At 42.3% G+C, this 13,435-nt stretch overlaps 1 protein-coding gene across 1 annotated transcript in view; it reads right to left on the bottom strand.

Moving 5' to 3' along the window:
- Positions 1-13,435, bottom strand: part of PKD1 (polycystin 1, transient receptor potential channel interacting) — a 302,520-nt gene that overhangs the window by 31,303 nt on the left and 257,782 nt on the right. Inside the window, exons 28-31 of the mRNA XM_053694512.1 lie at positions 12,200-12,370; positions 11,649-11,792; positions 11,310-11,520; positions 8,465-8,591 (exon numbers count right to left, since the gene is read on the bottom strand). Coding sequence (XP_053550487.1) covers positions 8,465-8,591; positions 11,310-11,520; positions 11,649-11,792; positions 12,200-12,370 — 653 coding nt within the window. The remainder of the gene's footprint in view (positions 1-8,464; positions 8,592-11,309; positions 11,521-11,648; positions 11,793-12,199; positions 12,371-13,435) is intronic.

Below are 13,435 nucleotides of genomic sequence, written 5' to 3'. Positions count from 1 at the left end.
TCTCTCTCTCCCCTCTCTCTTCTCTCTCTCCCCTCTGTCTCTCTCTCTCTCCCCCTCTGTCTGTCTGTCTCTCTCTCCCCTCTGTGTCTCTCTTTCTCCCTCTACCTCTCTCTTCTCTCTCTCTCCCCTCTGTCTCTCTATCCCTTCCCCCTCTGTCTCTCTATCCCTCCCCCTCTGTCTCTCTATCCCTCCCCCTCTGTCTCTCTCTCTCACCGCATCTCTCTCTCCCCCTCTGTCTCTCTATCCCTCCTCCTCTGTCTCTCTCTCCTCTCTCTCTCTCTCTCTCTCTCTCTCCCTTTCTCCATCCCCCTCTGTCTCTCTCTCCCCCCTCTCTCTCTCCCTTCTGTCTCTCCCTTTCTCCATCCCCCTCTGTCTCTCTCTCTCTCTCTCTCTCCCATCTGCCTCTCTCTCTCCCCTCTCTCTCTCCTCTGTATCTCTCTCCCCCTCTGTCTCTCTATCCCTCCCCCTCTGTCTCTCTCTCTCTCTCCTCTCTCTCTCTCTCCCCCCCCCCTCTCTCTCTCTCTCTCTCTCTCTCCCCTCTCTCTCTCTCTCTCTCTCTCTCCCCTCTCTCTCTCTCCCTTCTGTCTCTCCCTTTCTCCATCCCCCTCTGTCTCTCTCCCCCATCTGTCTCTCTCTCTCCCCTCTCTCTCTCCCTTTCTCCATCCCCCTCTGTCTCTTTCTCCCATCTGTCTCTCTCTTTCTCTCCCTCTGTCTCTCTCTTTCTCCCTCCCCCTGTCTCTCCCTTTCTCCCTCCCCCTGTCTCTCCCTTTCTCCCTCCCCCTCCTTCTCTCCCTTTCTCCCTCCCCCTCTTTCTCTCTCTCTCCCCTCTGTCTGTCTCTCTCTCTCCCCTCTGTGTCTCTTTTTCTCTCTCTCCCCCTCTGTCTCTCTCTCCCCTCTGTCTCTCTCTTCTCTCTCTCTCTTTCTCCCCTCTGTCTCTCTCTCTCCCCTCTGTCCCTCTCTTTCTCCCTCTCCCCCTCTCTCCCCTCTGTCCCTCTCTCTCTCCCCCTGTCTCTCTCTCTCTCTCTCTCTCCCTTCTCTCTCCCCCCCCTGTCTCTCTCTCTCTCTCTCTCTCTCTCTCTCTCTCTCTCTCTCCCTGTCTCTCTCTCTCTCCCCCTGTCTCTCTATCTCTCCCCCTCTGTCTTTCTCTCTCTCTATCTCTCCCCCCCTGTCTCTCTCTCTCCCCTCTGTCTCTCTATCCCTATCCCTCTCTCTCTCTCCCCCTCTCTCTCCTCTCTGTCTCTCTCTCCCCCCTCTGTCTCTCTCTCCCCTCTGTCTCTCTCTCCCCTCTGTCTCTCTCTCTCTCTCTCTCTCCCCTCTGTCTCTCTCTCCTCTGTCTCTCTCCTCTGTCTCTCTCTCTCCTCTGTCTCTCTCTCCCTCCCCCTCTGTCTACAATGACAATCTAGAGAGAGTAAGTTACACTATGGTACTGTACTGGTGCTGGTGTAATTTTATTTTCTCAACTTTTTTTTTTTCTCTCCCCTCTGTCTCTCTCTTTCTCTCTCTCCCCCTCTGTCTCTCTCTCCCCCTCTGTCTCTCTCTCCCCCTCTGTCTCTCTCTCCCCCTCTGTCTCTCTCTCCCCTCTCTCTTCTCTCTCTCCCCTCTGTCTCTCTCTCTCTCCCCCTCTGTCTGTCTGTCTCTCTCTCCCCTCTGTGTCTCTCTTTCTCCCTCTACCTCTCTCTTCTCTCTCTCTCCCCTCTGTCTCTCTATCCCTTCCCCCTCTGTCTCTCTATCCCTCCCCCTCTGTCTCTCTATCCCTCCCCCTCTGTCTCTCTCTCTCACCGCATCTCTCTCTCCCCCTCTGTCTCTCTATCCCTCCTCCTCTGTCTCTCTCTCCTCTCTCTCTCTCTCTCTCTCTCTCTCTCTCTCTCTCTCTCTCTCCCTTCTGTCTCTCCCTTTCTCCATCCCCCTCTGTCTCTCTCTCCCCCCTCTCTCTCTCCCTTCTGTCTCTCCCTTTCTCCATCCCCCTCTGTCTCTCTCTCTCTCTCTCTCTCTCTCTCTCTCCCATCTGCCTCTCTCTCTCCCCTCTCTCTCTCCTCTGTCTCTCTCTCCCCCTCTGTCTCTCTATCCCTCCCCCTCTGTCTCTCTCTCTCTCTCCTCTCTCTCCCCCCCCTCTCTCTCTCTCTCTCTCTCCCCTCTCTCTCTCTCCCCTCTCTCTCTCTCCCTTCTGTCTCTCCCTTTCTCCATCCCCCTCTGTCTCTCTCCCCCATCTGTCTCTCTCTCTCCCCTCTCTCTCTCCCTTTCTCCATCCCCCTCTGTCTCTTTCTCCCATCTGTCTCTCTCTTTCTCTCCCTCTGTCTCTCTCTTTCTCCCTCCCCCTGTCTCTCCCTTTCTCCCTCCCCCTGTCTCTCCCTTTCTCCCTCCCTCTCCTTCTCTCCCTTTCTCCCTCCCCCTCTTTCTCTCTCTCTCCCCTCTGTCTGTCTCTCTCTCTCCCCTCTGTGTCTCTTTTTCTCTCTCTCCCCCTCTGTCTCTCTCTCCCCTCTGTCTCTCTCTTCTCTCTCTCTCTCTTTCTCCCCTCTGTCTCTCTCTCTCCCCTCTGTCCCTCTCTTTCTCCCTCTCCCCCTCTCTCCCCTCTGTCCCTCTCTCTCTCCCCCTGTCTCTCTCTCTCTCTCTCTCCCTTCTCTCTCCCCCCCCTGTCTCTCTCTCTCTCTCTCTCTCTCTCTCTCTCTCCCTGTCTCTCTCTCTCTCCCCCTGTCTCTCTATCTCTCCCCCTCTGTCTTTCTCTCTCTCTCTCTCTCCCCCCCTGTCTCTCTCTCTCCCCTCTGTCTCTCTATCCCTATCCCTCTCTCTCTCTCCCCCTCTCTCTCCTCTCTGTCTCTCTCTCCCCCCTCTGTCTCTCTCTCCCCTCTGTCTCTCTCTCTCTCTCTCCCCTCTGTCTCTCTCTCCTCTGTCTCTCTCCTCTGTCTCTCTCTCTCCTCTGTCTCTCTCTCCCTCCCCCTCTGTATCTCCCTTTCTCCCTCCCCCTCTGTCTCTCCCTTTCTCCCTCCCCCTCTGTCTCTCTCTCCTCTGTGTATCTTTCTCTCTCCCCCTCTGTGTCTCTCTCTCTTCTCTCTCTCTTTTTCTGTGTCTCTCTCTCTCTCTCTCTCTATCCATCTCTCTCTCCCTGTCTCTCCAACCCCCTCTGTCTCTATCCTTATGTGTCTCATTCTCCCCCATGGTCTCTTTGTCTGTCTCTCTACCCTCTGTCTCTCTTTGTCTCTCTCTCTCTCCTCTGTCTCTTTGTCTCTCTCTCCCCCTCTGTCTCTCTGTCTATCTCTCTCTCCCTGTCTCTCCCACCCGTTATTACTACTTTCCTTCATTCTCTTGATATCCTTTGATGAAAATCATATCTAAATATGCTCAGTAGCTGCTGATAGGTGGCTGCACAATAGATACCTCATGTGATTGGCTCACCCATGTACATTGCTATTTCTTCAACAAAGGATATCTAAAGAATGAAGGCATATCCTAGCCAGTGCCTCACCTGCCTCTGACCTCACTGCACGTCACTGCCACAACCTAATGTATAGAAACCTGGAGACTGAACCATAACATGATGTGTAGAAACCTGAAGACTGAACCATTAACTGATATGTAGAAACCCGATGACTGAACCATTACCTGATGTGTAGAAACCTGATGAATGAACCACAACCTAATGTATAGAAACCTGATGACTGAACCATAACCTGATGTGTAGAAACCTAATGACTGAACCATAACCAGATGTGAAGAAACCTTATAACTGAACCACAACCTGATGTCTAGAAACCTGAAGACTGAACCACAACCTGATGTGTAGAAACCTGATACTGAACCATAACCTGATGTGTAGAAACCTGATGACTTTACCACAATCTGATTTGTAGAAACCTGATGACTGAACCCCAACCTGATGTCTAGAAACCTGATGACTGAACCACAACCTGATGCGTAGAAACCTGGAGACTGAACAATAACCTTATGTGTAGAAACCTATTGAATTAACTACAATCTAATGACTGAACCACAACCTGATGTGTAGAAACCTGATGACTGAACCACAACCTAATGTATAGAAACCTGGAGACTGAACCATAACATGATGTGTAGAAACCTGAAGACTGAACCATTAACCGATATGTAGAAACCCGATGACTGAACCATTACCTGATGTGTAGAAACCTGATGAATGAACCACAACCTAATGTATAGAAACCTGATGACTGAACCATAACCTGATGTGTAGAAACCTAATGACTGAACCATAACCTGATGTGTAGAAACCTGATGACTAAACCACAGCCTGATGCATAAAAACCTGGATAACTGAACCACAACCTGTTGCATACAAACCTGATGACTGAACCACATCAGGTTGCATAGAAACCTGATGACTGAACCACAATCTGATGCATAGAAACCTGATGACTGAACAACAACCTGATGTATAGAAACCTGATGACTGAACTACAGCCTGATGCATAGAAACCTGATGATTTAAACACAACCTGATGTATAGAAACCTGATGACAGAACCACAACCTGGCGCATAAAAACCTGATGAATGAACAATAACATGATGTGTAGAAACCTGATGACTGAACCCCAACCTGATGTGTAGAAACCTGATGACTGAACCATAACATAATGTGTAGAAACCTGATGACTGAACCATAACATAATGTGTAGAAACCTGATGACTGAACCATAACATGATGCGTAGAAACCTGATGACTGAACCATAACCTGATGCATAGAAACCTGATGACTGAACTGCAACCTGATGCATAGTAACCTGATGACTAAACCATAATATAATGTGTAGAAACCTGATGACTGAACCACAGCCTGATGTGTAAAAAACTGATGACTGAACCATAACATAATGTGTAGAACCTGATGACTGAACCACAGCCTGATGTGTAAAAAACTGATGACTGAACCATAACATAATGTGTAGAACCTGATGACTGAACCACAACCTGATATGTAGAAACCTGATGACTTTACCACAATCTGATTTGTAGAAACCTGATGACTAAACCCCAACCTGATGTCTAGAAACCAGATGACTGAACCACAACCTGATGCGTAGAAACCTGGAGACTGAACAATAACCTTATGTGTAGAAACCTATTGAATTAACTACAATCTAATGTGTAGAAACCGGATGACTGAACCACAACCTGATGTGTAGAAACCTGATGACTGAACCACAACCTAATGTATAGAAACCTGGACACTGAACCATAACATGATGTGTAGAAACCTGAAGACTGAACCATTAACTGATGTGTAGAAACCCGATGACTGAACCATTACCTGATGTGTAGAAACCTGATGAATGAACCACAACCTAATGTATAGAAACCTGATGACTGAACCATAACCTGATGTGTAGAAACCTAATGACTGAACCATAACCTGATGTGTAGAAACCTGATGACTAAACCACAGCCTGATGCATAAAAACCTGGATAACTGAACCACAACCTGTTGCATACAAACCTGATGACTGAACCACATCAGGTTGCATAGAAACCTGATGACTGAACCACAATCTGATGCATAGAAACCTGATGACTGAACAACAACCTGATGTATAGAAACCTGATGACTGAACTACAGCCTGATGCATAGAAACCTGATGATTTAAACACAACCTGATGTATAGAAACCTGAAGACAGAACCACAACCTGGTGCATAAAAACCTGATGACTGAACAATAACATGATGTGTAGAAACCTGATGACTGAACCCCAACCTGATGTGTAGAAACCTGATGACTGAACCCCAACCTGATGTGTAGAAACCTGATGACTGAACCATAACATAATGTGTAGAAACCTGATGACTGAACCATAACATAATGTGTAGAAACCTGATGACTGAACCATAACATGATGCGTAGAAACCTGATGACTGAACCATAACCTGATGCATAGAAATCTGATGACTGAACCGCAACCTGATGCATAGTAACCTGATGACTAAACCATAACATAATGTGTAGAAACCTGATGACTGAACCACAGCCTGATGTGTAAAAAACTGATGACTGAACCATAACATAATGTGTAGAACCTGATGACTGAACCACAGCCTGATGTGTAAAAAACTGATGACTGAACCATAACATAATGTGTAGAACCTGATGACTGAACCACAACCTGATGTGTAGAAACCTGATGACTTTACCACAATCTGATTTGTAGAAACCTGATGACTAAACCCCAACCTGATGTCTAGAAACCAGATGACTGAACCACAACCTGATGCGTAGAAACCTGGAGACTGAACAATAACCTTATGTGTAGAAACCTATTGAATTAACTACAATCTAATGTGTAGAAACCGGATGACTGAACCACAACCTGATGTGTAGAAACCTGATGACTGAACCACAACCTAATGTATAGAAACCTGGACACTGAACCATAACATGATGTGTAGAAACCTGAAGACTGAACCATTAACTGATGTGTAGAAACCCGATGACTGAACCATTACCTGATGTGTAGAAACCTGATGAATGAACCACAACCTAATGTATAGAAACCTGATGACTGAACCATAACCTGATGTGTAGAAACCTAATGACTGAACCATAACCTGATGTGTAGAAACCTGATGACTAAACCACAGCCTGATGCATAAAAACCTGGATAACTGAACCACAACCTGTTGCATACAAACCTGATGACTGAACCACATCAGGTTGCATAGAAACCTGATGACTGAACCACAATCTGATGCATAGAAACCTGATGACTGAACAACAACCTGATGTATAGAAACCTGATGACTGAACTACAGCCTGATGCATAGAAACCTGATGATTTAAACACAACCTGATGTATAGAAACCTGAAGACAGAACCACAACCTGGTGCATAAAAACCTGATGACTGAACAATAACATGATGTGTAGAAACCTGATGACTGAACCCCAACCTGATGTGTAGAAACCTGATGACTGAACCCCAACCTGATGTGTAGAAACCTGATGACTGAACCATAACATAATGTGTAGAAACCTGATGACTGAACCATAACATAATGTGTAGAAACCTGATGACTGAACCATAACATGATGCGTAGAAACCTGATGACTGAACCATAACCTGATGCATAGAAATCTGATGACTGAACCGCAACCTGATGCATAGTAACCTGATGACTAAACCATAACATAATGTGTAGAAACCTGATGACTGAACCACAGCCTGATGTGTAAAAAACTGATGACTGAACCATAACATAATGTGTAGAACCTGATGACTGAACCACAGCCTGATGTGTAAAAAACTGATGACTGAACCATAACATAATGTGTAGAACCTGATGACTGAACCACAACCTGATGTGTAGAAACCTGATGACTGAACCACAACCTGATGCATAGAAACCTGATGACTGAACCACAACCTAATGCATAGAAACCTGATGACTGAACCATAACATAATGTGTAGAAACCTGATGACTGAACCACAACCTGATGCATAGACACCTGATGACTGAACCATAACATGTTGTCTAGAAACCTGATGACTGAACCACAACCTGATGCATAGTAACCTGATGACTAAACCATAACATGATGTGTAGAAACCTGATGACTGAACCACAACCTGATGTGTAGAAACCTGATGACTGAACCATAACATGTTGTCTAGAAACCGGATGACTGAACCATAAAATTATGTGTGGACCCCTGATGTCTAAATAACATACTAACATAATGTGTAGAAAACTGAAGACTAAACCATAACTTTATGTGTAGAAATCTGATGACTGAACCATAACATAATGTGTAGAAAACTGAAGACTAAACCCTAACTTTATGTGTAGAAACCTGATGACTGAACCATAACATAATTTGTAGAAAACGTATTACAGAATCACATCATTATGGGTAGAAGTATTGTGTGCAGTTCACATATGGTGCACTACCGTACTGAGTGTTTAGTGAATGTTCTGCACAAATGTACAATGTGGTCAGTGAACGTGCTGCTTCACTGTATAGGTTGTTTAGAGATCATGCTTCTCCGGTGTACGGAATGGTCAGTCAACATACTGTGCCAATGTATGGGGTTTCTGGTGAACATGCAAAAGCACTATAGAGGTTGTATTGTGAACATACTTCACTGTTGCACAGGGTGGTTGTAATGGTGCAGCACTGGTGCACATGTGGCACATGTATAAGGTGTTGTTGGTAATCGTGCTGCACCAGGGTAAGGGGTGTAGGTAAACATGCTGTATGAATGAATCAGAGGACATGCAACATACAGAGTGGCCAGAAGATATGCTGAACAGGTATATATGGTGGTTCTCTTGATGTGCTGCACAAAGATAATAAACTAGTATTTGTGATGGTCAACTTATTTACTGATATTTAATAAAACTTTACACTAACTTTTAATTTGTGATCAATCCATGTACAGAGTTCCAAGAGTTTGTCATAATGGACCCCCCCCACTGGTAATGAGTTTAGAATTGTCTTACCGTACTGCGTGCCCGTCTGAAGAGGAAGAGTATAACGAGGAAGATGGGATACACCAATACACTGCTCACCAGACCTACTGCAACCGAGTCTACATTAAGAGGGACGAGCTGAGACACTGGGACATCCCTAGAGCAAATAAAAAGAAATCTGTTTTTCCTCTGGTTAATAATATATTTATAAATAATTACTCATGGGAATTACAATTAAAGTAAGAACACAAGTAATAGTAAAACACAAAACAGAAAACAAAGAAATAAAAAAGGGAGCTGAAGATGAACGGGATGAGGTTTAGTGCACTGGTCAAAACCCTTAAAGGGACACTGAACCCAAATTTTTTCTTTCGTGATTCAGATAGAGCATGCAATTTTAAGCAACTTTCTAGTTTACTCCTATTATCAAATTTTCTTCATTCTCTTGGTATCTTTATTTGAAATGCAAGAATATAAGTTTAGATGCCGGCCTATTTTTGATGACTACACTGTGTTGTTCTTGCTGATTGGTAGATAAATTAACCCACCAATAAACAAATGCTTTCCATGGTCCTGAACCAAAAAAATAGCTTAGATGCCTTTTTCAAATAAAGAAAGCAAGAGAACGAAGAAAAATTGATAACAGGAGTAAATTAGAAAGTTGCTTAAATTTGCATGCTCTATCTGAATCATGAAATAAAAAAATTGGGTTCAGTGTCCCTTTAATGAAAACAAGCTATTTATTAAATACATCTTTTTTTCACGCTCACATAGATGAATTAAAGGAACACTAAAGTTAATATTAAAATGGCATGATTCAGATAGAGCACACAATTTTAAACAACTTTCCAATTCCCTTCCATATCAAAATGTGCACAATTTTATAAGTACACTTTGAGGCACCAGTTCCTACTGAGCATGTGCAAGAATTCACAGTATATACCTATATGCGTTTTAAGATTCTCTGATGTCTGTCACATGGTGCAGAGGGAAGGAAATGGAACTAATTGAAACTTATCTGAAAAAAATCTACTGCTCATTTGAAATGTAGACACTGCTATTACTTTGTCTTTTTTTTTATTATGCAATTCTACTTACTGTACTTAAAGGGACAGTCTACCATAGAATTGTTATTGTTTTAAAAGATAGATAATCCCTTTATTACCCATTCCCCAGTTTTGCATAACCAACACAGTTATATTAATATACTTTTAACCTCTGTGATTATCCTGTATCTAGGAACCTTCTTCCAGCCCCCTGATCACATGACTGTGACTGTTTATTATCTATTGTCTTGCATTTAGCATTGTATTGTGCTAGATCTTAAATAACCCCCTGTGCCTGAACACAGTGTTATCTATATGGCCCACGTGTACTTTCTGTCTCTTTGTGTTGAAAAGAGATTTAAAAAGAATGTGATAAGAGGCAGCCCTCAAAGGCTTAGAAATTAGCATATGAGCCTACCTATGTTTAGTTTAAACTAAGAATACCAAGAGAAAAAAGCAAATTTGATAATAAAAGTAAATTGGAAAGTCAATTAAAATTAAAAGTCCTATCTGAATAATGAAAGTTTAATTTATACTTGACTGTCCCTTTAATGGTCCTTTAAAGTGGTGGTAAACTTGATCGTTACAGAACATAGTGCAACTATCACATAAATCCAAACCCACTTTCATTCATGATTTCCCCCCCTAAATAATATACCAACATTTGCTATCTTATAATAATGCTTTCAGAGATCTATGCTCTCTTGAGCCAGTTATATTGGTTTCGTTTATCACTAATCTTGTAGGACTGGGGTTTTCAAACTTGTAAGACCGTGGCACACTTTGCAATGCGAATTTCTGTTGGGGCACATCTAAGTACTTATTACTTGACTCTCTCTTTAAATTAAATGCACATTTATAGCATTTTACAGTTTACAATAAACTACATTGACTATATTCAAATTCTATTAAATATATTTTTATAAGAAGACAAAAATTAAAGTTTTTAAATTAGGTTCCTTTGCGTTCCTCTGAGTAGCGATTTAGTTCCCTGGCTGCACCTGCTGCATTGTTCACAGTGATTGTTTCACCGATGGTTAGTTGCTCATGGGGGGTGGGGGTGCACTAACAACAACGTAAAGCACAAAAAGTCAGTTATAGAAGCTCTAATTTGAATCCCATCTCCTAAAGCTGACCTGTTAAAGGGACACTGAACCCAAATTTTTTCTTTTGTGATTCAGGCAGGGCATGCAATTTTAAGCAACTTTCTAATATACTCCTATTATCAAATTATCTTTATTCTCTTGGAATCTTTATTTGAAATGCAAGAATGTAAGTTTAGATGCCGGCCCATTATTGGTTGAACAACCTGGGTTGTTCTTGCTGATTGGTGGATAAATTCATCCACCAATGAACAAGTGCTTTCCAGTGTCTGAACCAAACAAATAGCTTAGATGCCTTCTTTTTCAAATAAAGATAGCAAGAGAACGAAGAAAAAATGATAATAGGAGTAAATTAGAAAGTTGCTTAAAATTGCATGCTCTATCTGAATCACGAAACAAAAAATTTGGGTTCAGTGTCCTTTTAAGAATAGAGTAGTGTTTCTCAACGCCAGTCCTATTTTCGATTAAAATTACTTGAAAGTTTTTTGTTTTTTTTATTTAGTTTTTTTTTAACTGTACTTTAATTAGATTTCATAAATGGTGTAAATGTATCAAGATGCACATTTCTATTGCACAGTGGGCTATTAGACTATTTCATACATCAATAAATACTTCTGTGAACTGAATTAGTAATAACGAAACCTTTCGTGCTGTGTTCTGAGCTGCTTGGTACTTAACAGCACAACTATGGAAATAAAACAAAACTACAGTCTGAAGAAGACTTACCCATGATTCTTATCACCAACCATCCCGTACCATACGGCATTGGCACAGAGGAAAAGGAAAATGAGGAGGGCACAGCAAGTGGCTCTTTGCACACGGGTGAAGCGGCTGCGGGGTGGCCGATCCCACATCGACAGCCAAACATGTTTTTCCGATATGCCACGTTGTAGCTCTGCCATGAAAATCCGGGAGAATCTTTTCAATTCTGTTTCACCTTAAGAAAAAATAAAAAAAGTTTTAGGAAATTGTCTAGGACTATAGCACAGCAGAATGCTTGTTATGTCTCGGTACCCATACATGCCATGCTGGAGGTTACATGTATGGTTCATTTCAAGTACTTACTAGCAGCAAAAATTTCTTTCTCCACCCGGCGTCCACTGTCCTCCTGTCCTACTGATAGCCAGTCATTCACCAAGAAAAAAAAATTCTTACTACTCTGGAGATCACGAATGATCACGTGTTGCACGTACCAGGATGGGCTGAGACCTGGAATAAATGGCATAAGAGATATCTCATCAAATTCATCTGCAACACACAATGTGGAAAATAACTATATAGCCGACAACTGAGCTACTCTCCTAGGTATCACATTTTACGGAAGAGTCATTACAATCTACAGTCTATTGTCTAACTGCTCTTTTCTATCCCTGTCTTGTTTATTATTTTTTAGCCCTGTGGAATCTGTTGCAACTTACAGATAAGAATAATAATTACTGGAGATACACATTTTAGGGGGTTTATATGGCATTTTAAATACTCCATGGAATAGAGTTTATTTATGGGGAAATGTTTGCTATATCTTCCCTTTTTCCAAACTTTCCAGGATCACAGACATATAGCTACATATGACAAAGACAAGACTGGTATCGGCCAGCTTTGCCCAGTCCTAGTACCCTTATTATCATGCCACAGGCGGATTTTCCACACGTTTCCCAAGTTCTTCTCCGTAGCAATTTGGAAAATGTCCACGCTGTTCCTGTGGAATGTATTCTCTCCATCCAGATGCCGATGACCACTTTTATTATCTACTCCATACAGGCTGATTCCAACATGAGCTGTTGTACCTGAAGATCGTGAGAATGAAGAATACTTATTAGCCCAATTTACTAGTAGAACCTTACATTTTAATTAAACACGCACATAGTAGAAGTACCATTTAGGACCTTCAGAGCTGTGTGGGTCTCGAGTGGTACTTGTAATATGTGGGGATTAAACACATAAAGGTGCAGGGTCGCTAGTCTTAAAATGACATGCTCTAATGCAGGGGTCGACAAATCTTTTTAAAATTTAGGAGCCACACATACTTTTAGGAGCCAGATAGAGGTATTTGTATACAGATATATAGAAAATAACCCAAAAAGTTAGGAGCCTGGGGTAGAATTCTAGGAGCCAATGGCTCCTGGGTTTGTCGAGCCCTGCTCTAACGAAATAGAGAATATATTTTTTGTTTAAAGGGACACTCAGGTCAAATTTACATTTTCATGATTCGAATACAGCCTGTAATTTTAAACAACTTTCCAATTTACTTCCATTAAAAAAAATGTGCACAGTCTTTTATATTTACACTTTTTGAGTCACCAGCTCCTACTGAGCATGTGCAAGAAATCACAGACTATACGTATATGCATTTGTGATTGGCTGATGGCTGTCACATGGTACAGTGGGAGTGGAAATAGACAAAACTTTGAAATTTGTTAGAAAAAAATCTACTACTGATTTGAAATTCAGAGTAAATGCTATTGTATTGTCTTGTTATCTTACATATGTTGATTATGCAAATCTACTGTGTTGACTGGTCCTTTAATATAACGGCCCTTTGAATTCCCATAAACCAAAGAAGCATTTTGCATAGCTATAGTGTTAGACTACCATATCACCTTAATAAAATTCCCTGAAAAGTGGAAACTGATCTTAGCATTAAGTAGTATACTGGTCTGCTGAGAAACTGTATTGTTTTGTTCAGCAGGGGATTTAAAGGGATTCAAACACCACCCCTTCTTAAAGAGCTGCCAGTCGTGTGTATTGAATATGTGAAGACAATTTGTATCATACAAACCACTGCTGACTCTCTGAGAAGGTCTGGTGTTTGAATGCTGGTGCAAGAGGCAACTATAGCATATGTGAGTATG

The sequence above is a fragment of the Bombina bombina genome, chromosome 11, assembly GCF_027579735.1.
Source record: "Bombina bombina isolate aBomBom1 chromosome 11, aBomBom1.pri, whole genome shotgun sequence".
In the NCBI taxonomy this organism is placed as follows: Eukaryota; Metazoa; Chordata; class Amphibia; order Anura; family Bombinatoridae; genus Bombina; species Bombina bombina.
The sequence above is the reverse complement of the archived record's forward strand: the minus strand, read 5'-3'. Positions and strand labels throughout refer to the sequence as shown.